At 41.0% G+C, this 22,423-nt stretch overlaps 1 protein-coding gene across 1 annotated transcript; it reads right to left on the bottom strand.

Annotated features, from left to right (window-relative positions):
* Positions 1-9: 9 nt before the first annotated feature.
* Positions 10-15,772, bottom strand: atp5if1a (ATP synthase inhibitory factor subunit 1a). Its single transcript, XM_057354600.1, has 3 exons — positions 15,611-15,772; positions 15,241-15,353; positions 10-296 (listed from the first exon to the last, which is right to left on the bottom strand). Exons 1-3 carry the CDS (start codon positions 15,677-15,679, stop codon positions 155-157), a joined length of 324 nt encoding a protein of 107 aa, XP_057210583.1. The 5' UTR covers positions 15,680-15,772; the 3' UTR covers positions 10-154.
* Positions 15,773-22,423: the final 6,651 nt, after the last annotated feature.

Genomic DNA, 22,423 nt, shown 5'->3' on the forward strand with positions numbered 1-22,423 from the left:
AAGACAGCAGGTTTTTGCAAACATTTATTCATAAAGCATCTAATCACGTGATTCATGATGGACTACAGGCAGCGAGAGAGCGAGTCCCTCAGGGCAGGCACACAGACGTCAGCGAGAGAAACATGTATATGATGATGATGGTGGTGGTAGTGCTTCAGTCGTCATGTTTAAGTTTTCTGATTTTGCCCTTGTGTCTGTCAATCTCTTTCTGCAGACGCTCGATCTCCTTCTTATGATGGTCGATCTCTTCTTGGTGATGTTTCCTCAGGGCTGCCAGCTGCTCCATCTCCTTCTGCCTGTCAATCAACATCGTGTCATTATCACCTAACTCCAACATTTATCCCGGCACCTCTATACAACACGCATTACTTTAAAAGGCATTTTCAAACCTTTACCCATAATACTTTGCTGATATACTTCCCTCACTAAAACACATTATAACGAAGAGTAAATGAATAACAACATATTTATAATAATATATAGATGTGTACCTCTTTCCAAATATACATCATTACGGAAGTAAAAGGAAATATTACACTAAAGTACACAGCTAATATATTTGTTTTAAAGTAAAACTACCCCCCCCCACCCATCGATTTAAAGCATCAATCCGCGATCATTTTGGGGTAAAAATATCAGAAATAAATTCTTGAGTAAATACACAGACAGATCAGTGTTCAAAGCGATTGTCTTATCTTACCCTGATTCACAACGCTAAGCTTATAATAATGATTTATCATTTGCGCTGTCGGGTCACCCCATTCAGGAAATGTTCATTTGGGGCAGAACCTCTTTGCATCACGTCCATTGTTTATCACGTGTTTGTGGATGGCGCTGCAGCGGGTGACAGTCTTGTTCATTCTTATAACAGTCACGTGGAATTTCAATCATCATCTAGATGGCTGTGTTTAAAAGCGATCATCTGGGGAATGTCATGTAAACATCTTCATTTATTAAGTTCTGCCTCTGATTACATCTGGGGAATCATTTGTTGTTAATAACAGGGTAATCTCTCGCGCTCTGGAGAGTTTAAAGTGACAGCTTCGTGCTAAAGCAAAAGCTAATCGAGCACCTCAGAGATGACCTTTTTTGCATTTTTCCCATAGACTTGGAATATCGCAAAAAATAAGATCTGTGATTAACAAAGGTTTATGATGTTTACACATTTGGTCTATCAAGATGATCTTTACAGATTAACACAAAATTTGTTACTCTTGAGCCGAAATACAAATTGGCAGAAGTAAAGCGCTAACACAATGCTATAAACAGACTACTGTACACTTAAGGTCGCTTGATATCAACGTCACCACCACCAAGCCTCCGTCAACTCTTTCAAACTTGATTAAAAATGTGTTCCCTGGTGAGTAATTACTCTGTGAATGAATCCACATCTACGTTTTAAGAGATTTGTGCCCATGTTGCATTATTTGTGAGCTTTATATGCGCAATGATGTCTAACTTCCCTGCCAAAGGGAGTAGTCGCTTTAGCAACTTGTTAGCAACCGCCGTTTTTAAGACACAATAAGGCTTTAAAAATCACAAGCGGGTTATAATACGCACTTTTCACATGACGTCACGCATCTTCCGTTCTGCCGCAAAGCAGTGTATTGTTACTTCCGCTAGCACTCCAGTTCATAAGGTGGCGGTAATGCACCTATAAGCTGATTTGCCAACCGCCAGAAGTTACTCCCGCTAGCGCATCAGAATGGAGTTTACCAAGTCGCTTGCACATCTGCCACAAATACGGCTAGATGATGTACAACGGCTTGCAGACAAATTTTCGCTAACGACAAGATCAAAGCTAGAGAAAGGATACAAATTCTTCGTTGAACAGTACCTGTTTGATTATGAAGGTAAGTGTTTTCTTTTCTTTTTGTGTAAGCGAAGGTGCTAGGCAGTGGCGGAGCTAGAGTTTTATATACAGTGAGGGAAATAAGTATTTGATCCCCTGCTGATTTTGTAAGTTTGCCTACTTACAAACAAATGAAGGGTCTATAATTTTTATGGTGGGTTTATTTTAACTGATAGACACAGAATATTAAAAAAAATCAGGGGAAAAAAATGTTATATAAAGGTTATAAATTGATTTGCATTTCAGTCAGTGAAATAAGTATTTGATCCCTACCAACTAGCAAAATTCTGGCTCCACAGATTGGTTATGTGCCTATATGGACCACAGATTAGTCTGTCACTTTAAGAAAGTACTCCTAAATCAGCTTGTTATGTATATAAAAGATGCCTGCCAACAGAATCTGTATCTTCCAGTTCAACCTCTCCAACACCATGGTCCAGACCAAATAGGTTTTAAAGGATGTCAGCGACAAGATTGGAGACCTGCACAAACCTTGAATAGGCTACAGACAGAAGCTTGGTGAGAAGGAGACAACTGTTGGTGTGATTATTTGGAAATAGAAGATATACAAAATAACTATCAAATGCCCTTGTTCTGGAGCTCCCTGCAATATTTCCCCAATGGGGTAAAGATGATCATGAGAAATGTTAAAGATCAGCCCAGAACTACACGGAAGAAGCCTGTTAATGATTTCAAGACAGTTGGGAACACAGTTAGCAAGCAAAACATTGGTAACACATTGGTAACACGCTATGCCACAGTAGACTGAAATCCTGAAGCACCCGCAAGGTCCTCCTGCCCAAGAAGGCCCGCCTGGCTCTCTTAAGTTTGACAATGAACATGAAATCACTGATAGCATATCAGACACAAGCAAGCTGTTGGCGACATCCTAGCCTGCTAAGGCAAGACTGCTGCTCGCCATGACCGAAAACTCGGTACTCTAAGTCTTGAGCAATGAAAACGCAAAACATATTGCCAAGACAACCAAATAGTGGCTTAAGGAGAAGCACATTAAATGTCCTAGCCAGTCTCTAGACCCTAGTCCTATAGAACCTCTGTGAAGGAGGCTAAAACTCCAATTTGCTGAGCGACAGCCAAGAAACCTTAAAGATTGACAGAGGAGTGGACTAAATGTATCCGGACACATGTGCAAACCTGGTGACCAACTATCAGAAATGTCTGACCTCTGTGCTTGCCAACAAGGGTTTCTCCACAAAGTACAAAGTTATGTTTTGCTTGGGGATCAAATACTTATTTCACTGACTGAAATGCAAATCAATTTATAACCTTTATATAACATTTTTCCCCTGATTTTTTTTAATATTCTGTGTCTATCAGTTAAAATAAACCCACCATAAAAATTATAGACCCTTCATTTGTTTGTAAGTAGGCAAACTTACAAAATCAGCAGGGATCAAATCATTATTTCCCTCACTGTACATACAGATCATGATTTATATGTTAGCACATCACGTTACATGTCAAAGAAACTTGTAATGTGTGTGTAAAGGTCAGTTTATGGTTCTGCGTAGGACCTACGCCGTAACATACGGCGTAGCCTACGTACGTAGACGACGCCGTCGTGAACATTTATGGTTCTGCGTTGAGAGTATGCGTCATACTGCAATTACACCGCCGAAACGCTAGTTGGCTCTTTGTGTTTTCATGGGTTTGCTCTTCTTCGCCGATGTTTTGTGTGTGTGTATGCTAGTGTTTGCAAACGACAATGGAAGCCAAACCGACGTTAGAGGAAATCTCTCTCCAAGAATTCGCCGCCATCTGACAGTCTTTATAGTCCGCCGAAGAGGAGTCATACAGATGCGTGTATTTCCGAACCTCTTCAATCAGACGCTCAGTAACTTGGTCGATGTCGATGCTCACCATGTTGTTCTTTTGTGGACTCTGAACTTGCCGGAAGAAGACACCAGAGAAGAAGATGCCGGAAATGCGTAGAAGGAAGTACGATGCTGCCAAACCGACCAATCACAGCGCTTGCGGTCTGCGTAGGGTCCGCGTTGAGTTGACGCGTTGTTACATTTTTGGAGAGGTGCGCGTCAGGCTACGGCGTAGGGTACGCGGCTCTGCGTAGGCTACGGCGTAGGTTACGGCGTAGGTCCTACGCAGAACCATAAACTGACCTTAACTCTGACCTGGCATCAAATTATAAAAAAAGTCCTATGATTGCTGATATGAGGTACAAGTGATAATTTACTTCTAAATGTATGTAGATGAAAATATAAATAATGAAAATATTGAAAACATAGTTTAACCCTGATAACCCTGATATTATTCTGACAACTTAAGGAACAAATTCTCTTCCAGTGATCCTGCTTCAGTGTGGAAAGGTCTGAAAGATATCACCAGTTACAAGACACCATCCCCCAGTACTTTGGAGAACCAACAACTAGCTGACAACTTGAACAAGTTTTATTGCCGGTTTGAAAAAACACCCCACACCCGCCCTGAATACTTCTCCACACAACCATTCACACCTTCAGCAACCCCCCTCTCTCCCACACCTACAATTCAGATCACTGAAGAAGATGTGCGCCAGGTCTTCAGAAAGAACAAAAGAAGGAAAGCACCAGGCCCAGACGGTGTGTCACCAGCCTGCCTAAAAATATGTGCTGACCAGCTGGCCCCCATCTTCACACAGATCTTCAACAGATCACTGGAGATGTGCGAAGTCCCCTCATGCTTCAAACGCTCCACCATCATCCCAGTCCCAAAGAAACCCAAAATTACTGGACTTAATGACTACAGACCTGCGGCTCTAACGTCTGTGGCCATGAAATCATTTGAAAGACTGGTTTTGGCCTATCTGAAGGACATCACTGGTCCCTTACTGGACCCCCTGCAGTTTGCCTACAGAGCAAACAGGTCTGTGGATGATGCTGTCAACATGGGACTGCACTTCATCCTTCAGCATCTGGACAGACCAGGGACCTATGCGAGGATCCTGTTTGTGGACTTCAGCTCCGCTTTTAACACCATCATCACGGACACCCTACAGAATAAACTGGCACAGCTCTCCGTCCCCACCTCTGTCTGTCAGTGGATCAACAGCTTCTTGACAGACAGGCAGCAGTTAGTAAAGCTTGGTAAATTCAAATCCAACACCTGCACCATCAGCACTGGAGCTCATCAGGGCTGTGTTCTCTCCCCACTGCTCTTCTCCCTTTACACAAATGATTGCACATCTAAAGACCCCTCTGTCAAGCTCCTGAAGTTTGCAGACAACACCACACTGATCGGCCTCATTCAGGATGGTGACGAGTCTGTTTACAGACAGGTGGTCAAGGAGCTGGCTGTCTGGTGCAGTCTTAACAACCTGGAGCTTAACACGCTTAAAACTGTGGAGATGATCGTGGACTTCAGGAGAAAGCCCCCTGTTCTCCCCAAACTCACCATCATGAACAGCACTGTGACTGCAGTGGAGTCATTCAGATTCCTGGGCACCACAATTTCTCAAGATCTGAAGTGGGACACTCACATTGACTCTATTGTTAAAAAGGCCCAGCAGAGGCTGTACTTCCTTTGCCAGCTGAGGAAGTTCAACCTGCCACAGGAGTTGCTGAAACAGTTCTACTCGAATCCATCCTCTGCACTTCTATAACTGTCTGGTTCAGCTCAGCTACCAAATCTGATCTCAGAAGACTACGGAGGGTAGTCCGGACTGCTGAGCATATCATTGGTACAACCATCCCCACTCTCCAAGAACTGTACTCATCCAGAACGAGCAAAAGGGCTGGTAAAAACACTCTGGACCCCTCACACCCAGCACACTCCCATTTTAAACTGTTACCATATGGTCGAAGCTACTGAGCACCAGAACGACCAGACACAGGAACAGTTTCTTCCCTCAGGCAATCCATCTTATGAACACTTGACATTAAACGCGGAACACACAACTCTATATTACATTATTTGTTCACCAAATTTGCACATATCAGACCTGTACATACATAATTGTCTATATTGTATATTGTGTTTTTGCTGTTTTGTACATTGCCTATTTCTATATTATTGTATATTATTATTATTTTTTATCATCTGTGTTCTGTCCTGTTGCTGTCTTTCTGTTGCACTGTGGAGCTTCTGTCACTATAACAAATTCCTTGTATGTGGAAACATTAGGGATGTAACGATTCACCGTGAGCCGGTTGAAAATCGGTTATAATGAGCGACGATTCAAATCGGTTGAGGCTTGAACTGAATCGCAATACATTTTTTGGACAGCAGGGGCCGCTATTTTCACTGCAAACCTAAACGTGGATGCTGATATTTCTTAAATGCAAAAAAATCCAAGAAAAGCACATACAGTATTAGTTTGTTTATATTAAAGAGACTTTTTCTATTATTAATTTGTTATAAAATTGCAGTTTAGTTTTGTTATTTGAAATAAAACATTATTTTATCATACAAAGAAACGTGAAGCATTTAAGAAATAATGCAAGGGACGTTGTTCATTTCTAATTTGTTTCAACTAATTTTTTCAAAATAAATCGTGAGTAAATCGTGAATAAATCGCATCGTGAGATCAGAATCGTGAATCGCATCGCATCGTGAGCTGAGTGAATCGTTACATCCCTAGGAAACATACTTGGCCAATAAAGCTCATTCTATTCTATTCTATTCTATTCTATTCTATTCTATTCTATAACTTGTTTAATTTAAACAGAAATAAAGCAGCACCAGAGGTGTCTTTAAACTGATGTGGATCAGAGCAACATGTATCTGATAAAACAAACTCATTCCATAGGACTGCAAGATAAAAAAAATCAGCATCAGTGATTATTGCCCTTGATGTTGTCATCTTGATTATTACTTTCAGATATTAGGATACATGTCACACGCTTTACACGCTACAAAACAAGCCGAGACGCGTTTATGAATTATTTTATTGCTGTTTTATTGCTTTTTTGATTCTCTAAGGAACATAATAAGCAGTTATTCAAACGGGAAATATGTAGAAAACAAACAAAGAACATCCAACATCAGTAAAACACTCAATGGCTTCAGGTAATACAGTAAAGAGTCTGACTACTAATGAATCTCTTACATCGTATCTGTACACGGTTGTTAATGATAAACTTTTTGAGTGTGAGTCCAGCACAGCTCTTCTTCACCGGTAAATCATTTAAACGCCTCTGATTGGTCAGAATATTCATACCCTGAACTTGATTGGCTGTAATGCTCAAAGCTGTAGCAGAAAAAGCAAGGCTCTCACTAAATCCTTGGTGTTTCGAGTCTGGCGTCATCACGCAACCGTGTTTTTAGGCAATTTTAACAATTATGGGTAGTTTAGATGGTTAGAGTAAGGTTAGGGTTAGGGTGTGGGTTAGGGTAAAGGTTTCGTAAGACTTGAAACACCAAGGATTTAGTCAAAACCAACAAGCCACGCCCACAGATCTGACTCGAAACACCCAAGGATTTAGTGAGAGCCAGCAGAGCAAAGCTGTCATCCACATTCGTTCATTTTCACCTAATCTTATTTAGATTGCGACTGTCATAGCTAGTTTTTATTATGCATGGACTGTTTTTCCTCTTTTTGTCTTGATTTTTTTCGAAAGCCTCTGTTAATTTCCGACCCTGATGTAAACAATGTATGTTATGTTGGGAACCGATTTACTATCCGTTAATGGAGACTAACATAAACTTACACAATGAAAAGTTGTTTACGAATCCTAAAGCCAAGGCTAAAGAGGCAAACTTATTTCTTTCTTCTAAAGTTTGTATGAAGTACACCTGCTTAATAGAAATAGAGGATCTCTCCCAACACTGTTTATATTTATATAAACAGTGTTGGGAGAGATCCTCTATTTCTTTTAACATTCTAAAGTTAAAGAAAACGCTGGGAAAACTTTAGATTTACGCAACATTTAAAAGTGTAACGTTAGAAAGTAGGTAGATAACACTATAATGGTATGGTTCAACAAAAAAACATACCTGGCTGGGTCGGACTTGAAATGGCTAGCAAGCAAGCGGGTACTTTTGAATATTCCATTTGTTTAGCAAATTGCAGCGGTCCATTTGCTTCTTTTCTCTCTTTAGTCAGTCTTTAAAAATAAATCTCAGATTTCGCGCTGTACAATCAATCCATCGCACAACTTTTTTCCATTCTCAACTAGACTCGCTTGAATTTCGTGTGCGGTGACGTCACGTGCAAGCATGGGCCCCGAAAGTCAAAATAAAAGCGTTGTTCAACGAAAGGTGAAATCAGATGTCAATCAACATAAGTAGCGAATCAAATGTTGGGGTGGCCAATTGGATGTCAGGGGTGTTCAGTGCCACCTTGGATCCCCTCTGGATCCGCCACTGGTGCTAGGATAAGTACTTGAATACGTGTTCTGTCAGTATTTTTTTTTTACTGTTGTTAAATTCCAGCGCGACGGCAAAACGGAAGTTCTTCTTCTTCTTGTTTGTTGCAAGACGGATGTTATGATACACTGCTTTGCGAAAAGGTGGAAGTTAAGTGACGTCATTGTGAAAAGAGCCTATTGGTGTGTTTTGTCATAGAATAAAACGTGAAAATATTTACAGTTTTTTTTTACCACAGACCTTATTTCAGGCAATTTATCAAAACCAAATTCAAATAACCCATAGACTTTAGAGCGATCGAACCGGAATTCCTAAAATGCTAACTCACTTCCGGGTTTTGCATACAAAAATACATCATCTCCTCGACTCCCTATAGACAGTTTCATCGGACGCCACACGCGCCTGACCCCCAGTTAACTTCCGGTTTGTGTTTGGCTAGTGTCTAATAATATAACCATGGGCGACATTGGGGGGGGGCAAGGGGGGACAGATGTGAGATCCAGTTCACGGACCCAAAATGTCTACCACCTTTATTGAAATCGGGCCGTATCAACCAGTAATTTAATTTCCAGTGACTGACGGTAGAAAGATCAGGAAAGAATGGTATGGGATTTATGAATGGCTGGAATATAGTCCCACCATTGATCGGGCTTTTTGTTTCACATGTCGCGCATTTGGTAGCAACGAGACTAAAATAGACACATTTCAATTCACTGGATTTGCCAACTGGAAAAAAGCCAGTGAAAAAAATTCCGTGAACATCAGAAGAGCAGCATGCACATTTCTGCACGTTTGAAAATGAAGTCACTTGCAGACACTTAAAACGGGAAGCGTTGCGACGCAAATAAGCAGTGAACACGCAATATTTCAGAATATTTGGAAAAAAAAAAAAAGCGAAAATTTGCTCTTTTGCTGTCGCTCCGGTATTGCTCTTCGTGGTCGCGACAAAATGAATGGATCTGAATTTTTTTGCAGTTGATAGATTTAAGGGCCACTGACAACCAACTAATTGACCGGTTATTTAAGAAGATAGAGAGATCATTTAGGGGCAGTCGTGGCCTAATGGTTAGAGAGTTGGACTCTTGACCAGAAGATTGCCGGTTCGATTCCCAGGGCCGGTGGGTAACGACTGATGTGCCCTTGAGCAAGGCACCTTGCTCCCCGGGCGCTGCAGTGATAGCTGCCCACTGCTCCGGATGTATGTGTGTTCACCACTTGCTGTGCGTGTGTTCACTACTCTCTGGATGGGTCACATTTCGGGTATGGGTCACCATATCTGACTAATAGGTCACTTTCACTTCATAATCTACAGGCGCTCTATTGTTTGTGAATGTGTACCGGAAGTTAAGGTGGGGTCACAAAAGTGCGCATGCACAGTGACGTTTGTTTATGTTGTTAAGATGAAACCATCTATATCGACAGGGATTTTGAGAGTTGGCTCCGACATCTGAAAGGATTGCATTAACAGGTAAGACGTCACTATCGTGATTTATTTTTTGAAGTCGTTTCATGTAGTCAGAACAAAAGCGGCAGATATTGTATGTGTTCAGACGACATGTTTCAGATATATTACTTGTAGGACATAAGGTAGGTGGTTCCATGTTATTTAGAGTCTTTGTCTACATCAGACGCGACATCAAACACTACAATCGATTCTATATTAGTGATGTTTTTAAACATTTTGCGTTGAATCTGGTATAGACACGGTCACGTGTTACTGTCACGCTGATGTATAGATGTGCTCTGATGCGGTGTGAGCAGTCAGTCGTTTAGCACAGAGCTCGGATTCATCCAGGCAGAGCAGCAGTGCCAAAGCACAACCCACGTAAAAAAATAACCCCGCATATAACTGACATTTTATGTTTTAAACTGAGATGGCGACAAAGAGGCCAAAGTTAAATGGATATTTCACCAGCAAATCAAAATACCCCCATGTTTTACTCACCCTCAAGGCATCCTAACTGAATAGGGTTTTCTTCTTGAAGAATAATGCAGTCAGCGTTATAATGCCACGTATCATTTTACTGCCAAGCGGTAGAATGGGAGTGAATAGGTGTTGACTTTTTGAAGCTCCAAAAAGTGCATCCATCGATCAAAGAACTGCTCGACACTGCTCCGTGGTCTTAAAGGTCTTCTGAAGCGATTCGATGTGTTTGTTTAAGAGAAATATCCATATTGAGAGCGCTATTAACGTTAATGTCGAGCTTGACGAAAGCTCCCTCCAGAGGAGACGCAATCCTATTGGAACAAAACGAATAATGCAGCGTTCGTCACCGGAACTTACGACATGCCTGCGTCATCTGCCGGAAAACCAAGCCTCTGGCTCACGCATAGGGATGGGTACCGAGAACCGGTACTTTTTTGTACCGGTACATAATTGACCCTTCGCTAAGCCACGCCCGAAAACCGCCACAGGCCAATTGTGGTTTAGCAACCGTAACTAGGCACGGGAGGTCTGTCAAGCTTTCAAGCGAGGGAAACATGCCGAAGCATTGTGCGTATGGACTGTGTAAATCTGATACCCGGTATCCTAAAAGTTTGGATGGGGTGGTGGAATTTTTTCCCTTCCCGAAACCTAAAACCCAAGGGGAGAAATGTCGGACGTGGATCAAGCAGTGTGGAAGGCCTCATTCACAACTAAATGTCGACAGGATTAACAAAAACACCAATATTTTCTCCAAGGTAAGAGCACGCTAATGTTAGCTAGCTAGCTAACTCAGCACATCATGACATGTGAGCAGTAGCCTGGTGCGCTAAAAATATAAGCGGGAGAATGTTATCATTGTTTATTCCACAAGATTTATGGATAAACTGTTTGATTTATAATTATTAGATTATTTTCACAAATGTCACTTACCTGCTGTGCATGAACAAAACTGTTCCTCAATTTGTGTGTTTCCCATTTGAATGGTCAGCGTATTAGGCGGCTGCTGCTTGCGCTGGGACCTATAGGCTTTAGCTTCAATTTTGATTAAACTATTTTCTAATCTGTTGCATATTATGTCGTGGATATATCCCTCGAATGCACACTGCAGTCCCTTTTGTCTTGCTCTCTCAGATATTTCACCTGTTCGCCAAAAATGACTAATTATCTCCTTGGGAATGTCTGACACCGGTGCATACATACTGTAATTAGCAATGGGGAGTCGACTCCAAAAGAGTTGATTCCTCGACTCTTAATGACCCTAAAGTCGGAATTGACTCCAAGACAGGAATCGACTCTCGTCGACCTCAAATTGGTTAAATTGTCTTTGTGATTGGTGCAAAGCAACGAATAACATTTCGAAAAAATCATGTTTAAGGTGAAAGTCATACCTCCACTCTCTCTGACTGTACATGTTTACATCTGATCCAAAACACTGCGGTAATCAGAGCATGAGAGACGCCTGGTCCTCTCACAAAAGGGCACGCAATATCTCCCGTTCATTCTTCACCTTCAATCCAGTCACAATCAATTCTCACATTCTTATTAAAAACTCTCCTATATTTCATCTGTCCCTCTTCAAGCTTTTATTTCTCTAAACAGCTGTTAAGACTTTGTGAGTTGCTTTGAATGAAAGCGTTGCATTATGCTTAAATGTGAGACTGTCCGCAGAACCGGACACAAATCAAAATCAAGTTTGTGGAAACAAATTATAAAGCGTTTCATCCAGCCTGGTTACAGCCAGGAGTTCTTGTTGCTGGGTTATTATTATAACATGTTTGTTGGTGGCATGTTGATCTTTTAAAGCACTTTTTATTGTTAAATGCCCAACACAGAAAGACAATGAGTTACATTAAGAAAAGAACTAGGGCCCACGTCTTTTCTCCTTTAAAAAAAAAAAAAAAAATGAAATTGTTGAACTTAGCCTAGGGCAGTGGTCACCAACCCTGCTCCTGGAGATCGACCGTCCTGAAGATTTCAGCTCTAACCCCAATCAAACACAGCTGAACTATCTAATCAAGGTGTTCAGGTTTGCTTGATAATTACAGACAGGTGTGCTGAAGCAGGATTGGAGCTGCAGTCTGCAGGACGGTGGATCTCCAGGAGCAGGGTTGGTGACCACTGGCCTAGGGTGAATATATAAATTCTTAAACAAAAATAAATAAATGTTTTAGGCTTGTTTAGCGTGCATTTACGGAGCCTCAATTCAAAACAATGAAACGCGGTGTCCTACAAAACATTCATTTGTGTAACTGTAACTGTCCAAAATCAATAAAGGAAACTAAATGTTTTTTTTTTACCATAAGTCTATAGCTACGGTTAGACCTGGGCTGTCATGTCCTCGCGCTGCATGGAAAGGGCTGCATGGAAAACCACATCGGTTTAAGACCGGAAAGGATTAACTGGTCTGTCAGCACAAAAAACTCTCTGTGATGGTGTTCGTTGCACAAATGCATGTGTATTTGCTAAAGATTGGTTGCCAGCCCGAAGTTCACAAACTTGTGAAGTTACTTCATTTATTTTATATTCGGATTCCTGAGCCCGCTTTGAAAGGCAGTAAATGGAGTCGAAGTGTCAATTCCATCGACTCCAAAAATGGGAGTCGAGAATCGGAGTCGACTCCAAAAAACCCGGAACTGAACACCCCTAACTGTAATAGACTTGCCAGGCGTGGAAGCTTGACAGTAACTAAGGAGGGCGGGGCTTAGCGAAGGGTCAATTGGGTCGATACCAGAGTATCAATAAGCTTCATGACAAACGATACTGTTATCGATACTTGCGTTGTTTTATCTCTGTGTATTTGGGTGTTAAATGGCGAATTAGTGGCTGCTGCTGCCTGTCATTTTCCATCCCTGAATGATGTCCGAAGTTTGCTCGACGTATGTGTGATATCTAGGGCCATATGATTTCCGCGATGTATTTGTAATCTGCTTGTTTTGCGCGTTTATGGGTGAAAGAGTGGCATGGTTGCGCCTGTGGAGCTTTCAAGCGTCCGCATTTCACAACGAGGAAGCTTCTGTCAAACACTCCTTTGCGGAAACCCGTCAAAATAAAAGTCCTATATTGAGATAATTCGGCCACGGAGTATATTTACTTACTTTAGTAAATTGAAGTAAATGTGCTAGTAAAATTATTAAAAAGTACATATAATTAAAAAAATATTACTTGCTTAGAAAATAGTACTTAAATTTATGTAGACCCAAAATCAGAAAGGAAAAAAGAAATGCGGTCTACCAGCCAAATAACCATAGTGATGTAAAGTAATTATGTTGAATTACATTATGATGTGCTCCTCTGCACATGCTGGTATGCTAATGAACACACGAGGGCTGTCAATAAGCTATCGATTATTTTACACACAATAAGCTATCGATTATTTTAGCAATTGAGTATTCTACTGATCTTCCATCGATTAATCGGGTATTCGGATAATAAATACTTTTTCTTTATTAAAGAGCAATATACAAGAGAAAATAAGACGGGTCTCTTAAAATGAACAACTAATTTGTTTCCTTTTAAGAAAAAATATAAATTTTATTGCTTGAAATTGCATACATTAATATCTGTGAAAAGTTAACCCATTTAATACATTACATTTGTATTATATTGCATTTTGAATGTAATATGGCAATGTATAAATAAGAAACATTAATAAAAATAGAAAGAATAATTTCAAAGGTAAACAACTAACTTCAGCTTATGCATGATTTACATTAAAATAGTAATATATTTGTCCACATAAAATACGGAGTAACCAGAATTTTATTTTGGCAGGTTGTCGGAAGACGCTTATTTTTCAGTATGTCTGTTTCTTAACTCGAACAATAAAACGTTCGTGAAATAAACTCTCAGAGCAACTCTGGAGATGAAGTTCATGTCCTCATTCAGCGCAGACGCAGACAAATTCATGAGCATCACGCGTGTAGCATGTTAAACTGTGCAGTTCATTCACTCAGACACGCAAAACAGACAGATGACATGTGTAAATAACAGGATTCGGCGTCCACTAGTCCGCATCTAGTTTGATGGACTCAATGCAGCCGGAAAACAAGTTTCACTCGCAAAATAGACTAAAACAGTAAACTTTCACTTCACCATTTCAATAAGCTATCAGTTATTTATCAGCATGAGAAACACGTGTGAGCGTGTGAACCGACTCAAATGCGTGTGTCTCAAGGTGAATGCGTGAGACTTGAGAGCCTGTAACATGAGTTTAGCGGGCTGTGCGTCAGTAATAACGGTCCGTGGGGAAACGCAGCGCTCCGTGTGTACTGTAGTTAAATGGATTAAACAAAGCTTCAAGGCAACAAAAATTGCCTCGATGATTTTTTGTATTCGAATTACTCGAGTAACTCGAGGTATCGTTTCAGCCCTAACACACACACACAGGTTTTGTTAGGTGGCATTTTCTGTTTGCTCAGAAGCATTTGTAAACTGCAGTACTAAAGCTCAGCTGTAATAAAGAAACTTAAAATGTTTAACATCTTTTCACGTCATGTGTTTTTGCGTCAAACGATAGAGCGTATTATCGATAACAGTATTGATAAGTACCGGTATGGCTAAAATCTTAACGATACCCATGCCTACTCACGCGCATTCGAGGGATGACGGAAGCTAGACATCAATCAACATTAACAGCGCTGGATATTTCTCTTAAACAAACACATCGAATCGCTTCAGAAGACCTTTGTTAAGACCACGGAGCCGTGTCGAGCAGTTCTTTGATTGATGGATGCACTTTTTGGAGCTTCAAAACGTCGACACCCATTCTTGGCACCGCTTGGCAGTAAAATGATATGTGGCATTATAACTTCGACTGCATTATTCTTCAAGAAGAAAACCATATTCAGTTAGGACGCCTTGAGGGGGAGTAAAACATGAGGAAATTTTGATATGCCGGTGAAATAGGCCTTCAAGGACTGCAGCTTTGCACACTTCTTTGCCTTGTGATGCATGAATTTTTAAAGTTTCATACTAACAAAATAGCACATTCTTTCATTGAATTGCATTAAAATGAATGAAAGCACGCATGCAGTCCAACACAACAAGAGTTTTCTTTTGCAAAATGTTCTGTTGTGTGTTATGGTGAGTACAATTTGTACAATCGTAAACCCTCGAGCACGATAGAAATAAAGTCACTCACTTAAAATAGCGCTCTTCTTCTGCCGCTTCCTTCTTTCCAAACGCTCCTCCGGCCTCCCTCACGGATCCGCCCGCACCTCCTCCTTTACCAGCACCTTTACCCAGTTCACCCAACTACACGCACAGAGACGAGAGGAAGAGAAATCTGGTTGTTATTAAGAATACCTTGTTGTTACTGTTCTGATCACCGCTTCTGTTGTGCGTTTAGTCAAACTGTATGCACAACAGCCAATCAAGTGTCTATGAAATCAGCGAGGTCACGTGTTTGCTCTGTGCTTCATCCGTGTGTATTGCGTTATTGATCAGACTCAAGCTCGGATGTACCACCGATCATTGATAATCAGATCAGTTAAACGTTCAGACTTCAGTACCTGATCGGATCCCATTCGGATCTGAGAAGTGAAGTATCCTCTCAAACCGCTCCTCAGCAGTCGCGCCATGTCCGATGAAGTCCGCCGATTCGGTTACTTTATGGCCAATCTGTCCTTGTGCGATTTGGAACACGGAAATAAATGAACCAGAGAATAGAGCAAGAGAAACAATAGCGCTGGACATCACTGCTGCCCCCTGCCGGCCCGGAGAAGAACACCATCACCGCCGCAGTTTTTTTGAAGGGATGGCCCGCTTTTTTTCAAGAGCTGCGATGTAGCTCCTCCTCGCTGGACATGTGCTTCTCCTCGTTGGACGTCTAGCGAGGAGGAGCTACGAATAAGCTCCACCCATTTGCTCTCCTTTTTTTCAGTATGCTGATGCTGAACCTGGGGCATGTTCAAGCTCAAACCGGTGCTCAACGTTTTGCTATGGTTTCCGGGTTGAACGACACGTTTCCTGGAAACGGTTTGCAACGGTGCGCAACAGGGTTTGAGATGCGTTTTCTTTTGTTTGGTGGGCGTGTCAAGAATGTCGGCCCAATCAGCAGCAACATGTATATAACCCACGCGGTGTTAAAGAGACAGCTCGCACAATGGGTCCAAGTAAAGTCGTTTAAATGTGTCCGCTGCAGCTCGGTATACGCAACAATTGAAGGTATTAGAAGAGATGTATTTTGCAGTATTCAACACGTATTTATTCCGATTTCACCAGGCTCTGAAAATTCTTCAAAAAGAACACAAAGAATGGCCTTCTCAGCTGCCGTAGTTCAACTCTTGCGTCATCACAACAGTGTTCAAGCGCACCACCGTTTCCGTTTAAAAAACGTTTTGTCGGGGCTGAACGCAGCCCTGGTTGTGTTAGGGACATACGTAGGCTTCGTCTATGTATTTTCGTATAGTTAAGTTGATTTAACAATAGTATTATTATGTAATCCAATCGCTTCTCTCTCGGCCACCACAGTCGAGTAGGGGGAGATCTCTGGCCAAACAAATAGGCATTGGTTATCATATTTATTATATCTACATTTGATTTATACATGTATATAACACTACCTCTACTTACTACATTATCCATTTGCACAAGTGTACATACAATCTGTTAATATGTATATTCTACTATATACTACCCTGGCCTGTACAATGTCTCTTATATGTTATTATCCCCCATTTTCTGTAAAATAGTCTTTATTTTATATATGCATATTTTAGAATCTTTTAGACTGTAAATCTTATTATATTGTATTGTCATTGTGTTGAATGTCTGTACTAGAAGCTTCCAACACCAAAGAAAATTCCTTGTGTGTGCAAGCACACTTGGCAATAAAGCTCTTCTGATTCTGATATTTGATGACATGTGTTGCGAACTCGTCAATGTTGCGATTAATGCTTAATGTGTTTTATAATATATAGAAGCCAGTGCTGTAGTACTTGAGTCCGGACTCGAGACGGTTTTCTGTAGTCTCGGATTTGTCTTGGACTCGTTGGTATCTGAACTCGGACTCGGTCACTGGACTCGCCAAATGTTCTAGTTGGAGTCCGATGATATTTTCTCCTTCCGAACAAAACCATTGATGAAGCATTTATGTTTGCTTTAGTTGGACTCTTGACTTTCATTTCCTCTTGGAGTAGGTTACTTTTTGTGATGGGTGTCAAGCTGTAAAAAAAGATGATAAATAATACTAAATGAAATGATACTAAATGACTGATTTGAGGGTTCCGGTTCACAACGCTAAGATACTGTGATACTGCGCCTCAACAATTGTATTTGAGCACACTGTTATAACAGACAATGAGACCCTAACGCTACACAAGAATCAAGAACCCAACTAAAGATGATCACAATAATGATGTTGGGCTAAACTTCTACACTCTTTCAACATTAATTGCGGTGGCAAAAGTGATGTTGATTCAATGCAGTTATCAATTCAATTCAATTTTATTTATATAGCGCTTTTCACAATGTGCATTGTTCCAAAGCAGCTTTACAGGAGCAAATAAGAAAAACACAGAAAGGTAAAACACAGCACAGTGCATGGTGTTTATAGACCAAGCAAGATCATTATAATAAATAATATCTAATAAATAAATGAATAAATAAATAAATAAATAAAGTCTCCCGGTGAGCAAGCCAACACTGCACTGCTCTGCTGTGGCGAGGAACCCAAACTCCAATGCTGAATAATGGAGAAAAAAAAACCTCGGGAGAAACCAGGCTCAGCCGGGAGGGCCAGATCTCCTCTGACGTGTCATAGCTGCACTCAGTGACCCCGACCAAAGCCACCGAGCAACGTCCACGAAGAACAGGGAGAGCCCACGAGCCGCGACCCAGGAAGCCCCACCCGCCGAAACCGTGCAGGTCCAACCCGGTCCCATTCCGCGATCAACAACAGACAACAGAGGAACAACCAGGGAAAAGTAGTAATGGCATAATTAACTTTATTCCTCTGTTGTCCGACATCGACCACAAAACAAGACCAACCAGACCAGACCCACACAGTCCCAACAAATGAAACGCCCCGAACCACAACCAACAAGCCCCCCCACTCCCTACAACACCCACCCAGCTACCTCCAATCAAAGTCACTGAGTGCAGCCATAACTTCAAACTGCTGTCATGTGATGTAAGTTTAGCATTAAATACCAAGTATTGTAAATTTAGCATTAATGTGACAGGTAGTCCGTCTTTGCTCTCGGTTGGGGATGGAATTGTCTGAGCTGGGCCGGCCAGATGGTCGCCTTTTTCTTGGGTGGTGATGGAATTGCCTTGGATGGAGCTGGATGGTCAGTCAGTCCGCAGGCTCTCGCAGGAGGATGGCACGGGATTTTCCGATGTAGCTGGCGTAATCTCTAGTTGTGGATGGGCATATGACGTTCATCTGGGCCTGGCGGAATCTCTCCCTACCTCGGGATGGGCATCCCGAGGCGAGGGCAGAAACAGAAAGAGAATAATTAGCGTAGCTGCTGTTCATTAGCTATGTATTAGTGAATGCTTGGCTGAAAAGATGTGTCTTTAATCTAGATTTAAATTGGGAGAGTGTGTCTGACCCTCGAATAGTATCGGGGAGGCTATTCCAGAGTTTAGGTGCTACGTATGAGAAAGCTCTACCCCCTTTGGTGGATTTAGTTATTCTAGGTGTTATCAAAAGTCTGGAGTTTTGAGATCTTAGAGAGCGTGATGGGTTGTAGTGTGGTAGAAGCTCTGTTATGTAGGTAGGGGCTAAACCGTTTAAGGCTTTATAAGTAATTAAAAGAACTTTAAAGTCAATACGATACTTAATGGGTAACCAGTGAAGGGTTGATAACATTGGGGTTATGTGATCGTATTTTCTGGACCTGGTTAGAACTCTGGCAGCTGCATTCTGAACTAACTGTAGTTTGTTTATTGATGCTGCAGGACAACCACTAAGCAGTGCATTACAGTAGTCAAGTCTTGAGGTCACAAATGCATGAATAAGCTTCTCTGCGTCAGCCACACATAAAATATTTCGCAATTTGGCAACATTTCTAAGGTGGAAGAAGGCTGTTTTTGTGACATTTGAGATGTGATTTTTAAATGACAGGTTGCTGTCTAATATAACGCCAAGGTCTTTAACTGTATTTGTTGGAGTAACAGTGCAGCCTTCAATTTGCAGGTCATAATCCGAAATATTCTGCTCACGTGTCTTTGGTCCGATAAGTAATATTTCTGTTTTATTAGAATTTAAAAGAAGGAAATTACAAGTCATCCAATGCTTTATATCGTCGATGCACTCTGCCAATTTGGATAGTTGGAAGGAATCATCTGGTCTTGATGAGATATATAGCTGAGTATCATCTGCATAACAGTGGAAGCTAATTCCATGTTTTCTAATAATGTTTCCAAGGGGCAGCATGTATATGGAGAATAGCAAGGGTCCTAAAACCGATCCCTGAGGTAATCCATAATTTACTTGCGTTAGATTTGATGATTCCCCATTTAAATGGACAAATTGATGTCTGTCTGATAAGTAAGATCTGAACCATTGTAGTGCCTGTCCCTGAATACCGGTATAATTGTGTAAGCGATCTAGAAGTATTTTATGGTCTACAGTATCGAACGCAGCACTAAGGTCGAGCAGGACTAGGAGTGAGATGTTACCTTTATCTGATGCTATGAGCAGGTCGTTTGTAATTTTAACGAGTGCAGTTTCAGTACTATGATGCGGTCTAAAACCTGACTGGAATTTTTCGTGTATGTCATTATTTTGTAAGAAAGAGCACAACTGAGTGGACACTACTTTTTCTAGTATTTTAGACAGGAAAGGGAGATTTGAAATCGGTCTATAGTTTCCTAGTTCATTGGGGTCTAAGTTTGGTTTGGTTTCTTGATAAGTTATCATTGACAAGTCAACAAGCTGAGAGTGGCACATGTTCCATTAGCAGCCCAGAATGTGATTGTTACACTACCATAAAAGACTGAAAATGTGAAGTTGCACTTTGGCTTTATGTGACTTTGGTGAAATTGCTACACCTAAAGTAAATAAAATGACCTCATTTGATCCGCTTTTTGATCATTACAAATTAAATATGTGGTCTTGATTTTTGAAGAGGATTCTTTTTTCTGTCTAGACTCGGTCTCGACTAGTCTGGTCTTGGACTCGACAAAGGTGGACTTGACTACAGCCCTGATAGAAGCATTCGTACTGGCATCAAATGTGAAAGTTTTCTGATGTACTAAATTCATTCAATGTTGTTGCCAGACAATTTTTTCTAAAAAATTGTATTAATACAAGTAATATTGATTTCTGCAGTTGCTTACAAACTCTTTAAAAAGTCTAATTGAATCTTTTCTTTCGTTTTATCTGTAAAACAGCCGTAACGACAGAAAAAGAATCAAATCAAATAAAACAAATGTAAAGGTAGCGTAGGTGACAGCTTCATTTTTCTCAGTGCAGATTTTTGTGCTTGTATTACTCACTCACTCACAATATAAAAGACGTTGTCAAGGCAACGCGTTCCGGAAGCAGTTGACCTTGACATCCATCGGCATCATCACCGCTAAAGACCCGTCTGTGACGTCATGTGACTGCTGTCATGACATTCATATCTGCAGTTCATATTCTGATTCGTTTGTGACATTATAAATCATTTTCAGTGAAGAATGACTGAACGCTACGAAAAACAAGCATGGTTAAAAAACATGGTTACCACACTTTCACCACAAAAAACATGGTTCATTTTCGCAAGGGTTAGCATTTTTATTTTCTGTCATTTATATTTAATGCCATTCATGTCATGTCAACTTTTTTAGAAGTAAATCTGATTGTTTAATGCACGTTAAGCTGATATTGTTTGCACATTGTAGTCCGAAACAGAATGAAATGCAGAATTGTCATGGCAAAAGAAGATCGCAGATAACTGCGCTTACGGAATGTTTGGAGATGCTTGCAGGTGTTCAGAAGGGGGCAGTGTTCTCTACAAAATACATTCAGAAAACCAACACGTCATCTACATCATTTCTGCATAGCATATATTCACATGCTTGATGTCATGGATCACGAGGTCAGGTCATTCTCTCGTTCTTCAGCAACGAAGGTTTTAAGACTGATCCTCCACAGTTCTCTTCAAAGCTAAATTATAATCACGACTAGTGGCTAAAGCGTTCTCTATAAAGAGACAAGTATGACGTCATCAGAGAGATTCCACAGATCTAACCTTCAGAAAATGTGCACATGCGGAATAACTCGAGGAGCTTCCGGAATGAGTCTTTATATGGACATCCGGAAGGTTTGCTGCCCTCAGATGATGTGTTCTCTTTTTCTTCTCGCCGTTCCACTTCTGCTGTTGCCCATGGCAATGGTATCCTGGCAACTGTGTGCAGAGCGATGATGAAGTGAGGTCATTGTGAGAATGGGACGAGAGTTTGAAAGAAAGACTCTGTGTGCGGGACGATGAATGTCGTTCGGTGACATCAGTAACGGATGCGTTCAGACACAAACAGGGCCAGTAAAAGAGATCTTTCACACATGAAGCACTTTTACAAAACAGCACTTTATGTGGGCTAAACTACAGGTCATTGTTTCGGTGACCTTCACATGACGCCAAAACCCTGTGCATACAGACCATGCAGTTTGTAAAACTTTATTGCATTCATGACGTTTATCCAAAGTGCAGCTGAGCATTACATTATACCTGTATGTGTGTTCTCTGGGAACTGAAGCCCAACCCTTGAACCACTACAGGACGGGTTTAAGTTCAGAACACAAAACACAGCAACAGTTTTACAGTGATATTTATTGGGTCTGCGTGTGCGACGGTCACTATTCACTCAAACACAACTGAAGCAGCACACAAACCTTTTCAAGCCCCTGCTGCACAGATGATCAGATGCTGCATGTGTTGCCGTAGTAACACAGGCTGGATGCTTGATGTAGCCATGGTGATGATGGCTGATAAGAAGAGGTGAGTTTTCGTTAAGTAATCGATCAAAACAGAGAATCTGTAAAAAAACAGAATGTGTGGCCGTAACATTCTCACGGAGTACTAAAACCCGTTAAGACCGATGATGTGATATTTACTGTTAACAAAACAAACCCAAAAACATGTCACCAGAAACACACACGAAAACAACAACAACAACAACAACAACAACAAATACTGTAACTGTTTCACTGTGTTACGTGCTGTGTGATTTCTAGAACTGCTCTCTCTCTATAGAAAAACAGAAATAAGGTATAGTTTAAATAAAAATGTACAAAGGTAAAATATACATTTAAGTAGTAGAATAAAGTAATCTACAGTAATATAATGTTGTGTACTGTACATATGTTGAAAACATCAGGTCCGGGGAGATTC

The sequence above is a fragment of the Triplophysa rosa genome, linkage group LG16 (genome assembly GCF_024868665.1).
Source record: "Triplophysa rosa linkage group LG16, Trosa_1v2, whole genome shotgun sequence".
In the NCBI taxonomy this organism is placed as follows: Eukaryota; Metazoa; Chordata; class Actinopteri; order Cypriniformes; family Nemacheilidae; genus Triplophysa; species Triplophysa rosa.

Bases quoted from the DNA above. Each gene is read 5' to 3' on its own strand.
- atp5if1a (XM_057354600.1), bottom strand. From the start codon at position 15,679: ATGGCGCGACTGCTGAGGAGCGGTTTGAGAGGATACTTCACTTCTCAG. The intron at 15,354-15,610 runs GTACTGAAGTCT...CTGTGCGTGTAG, and splicing joins TCCGAATGGGATCCGATCAG to TTGGGTGAACTGGGTAAAGG. The intron at 297-15,240 runs GTGAGTGACTTT...GTTGATTGACAG, and splicing joins GAAGAAGAGCGCTATTTTAA to GCAGAAGGAGATGGAGCAGC.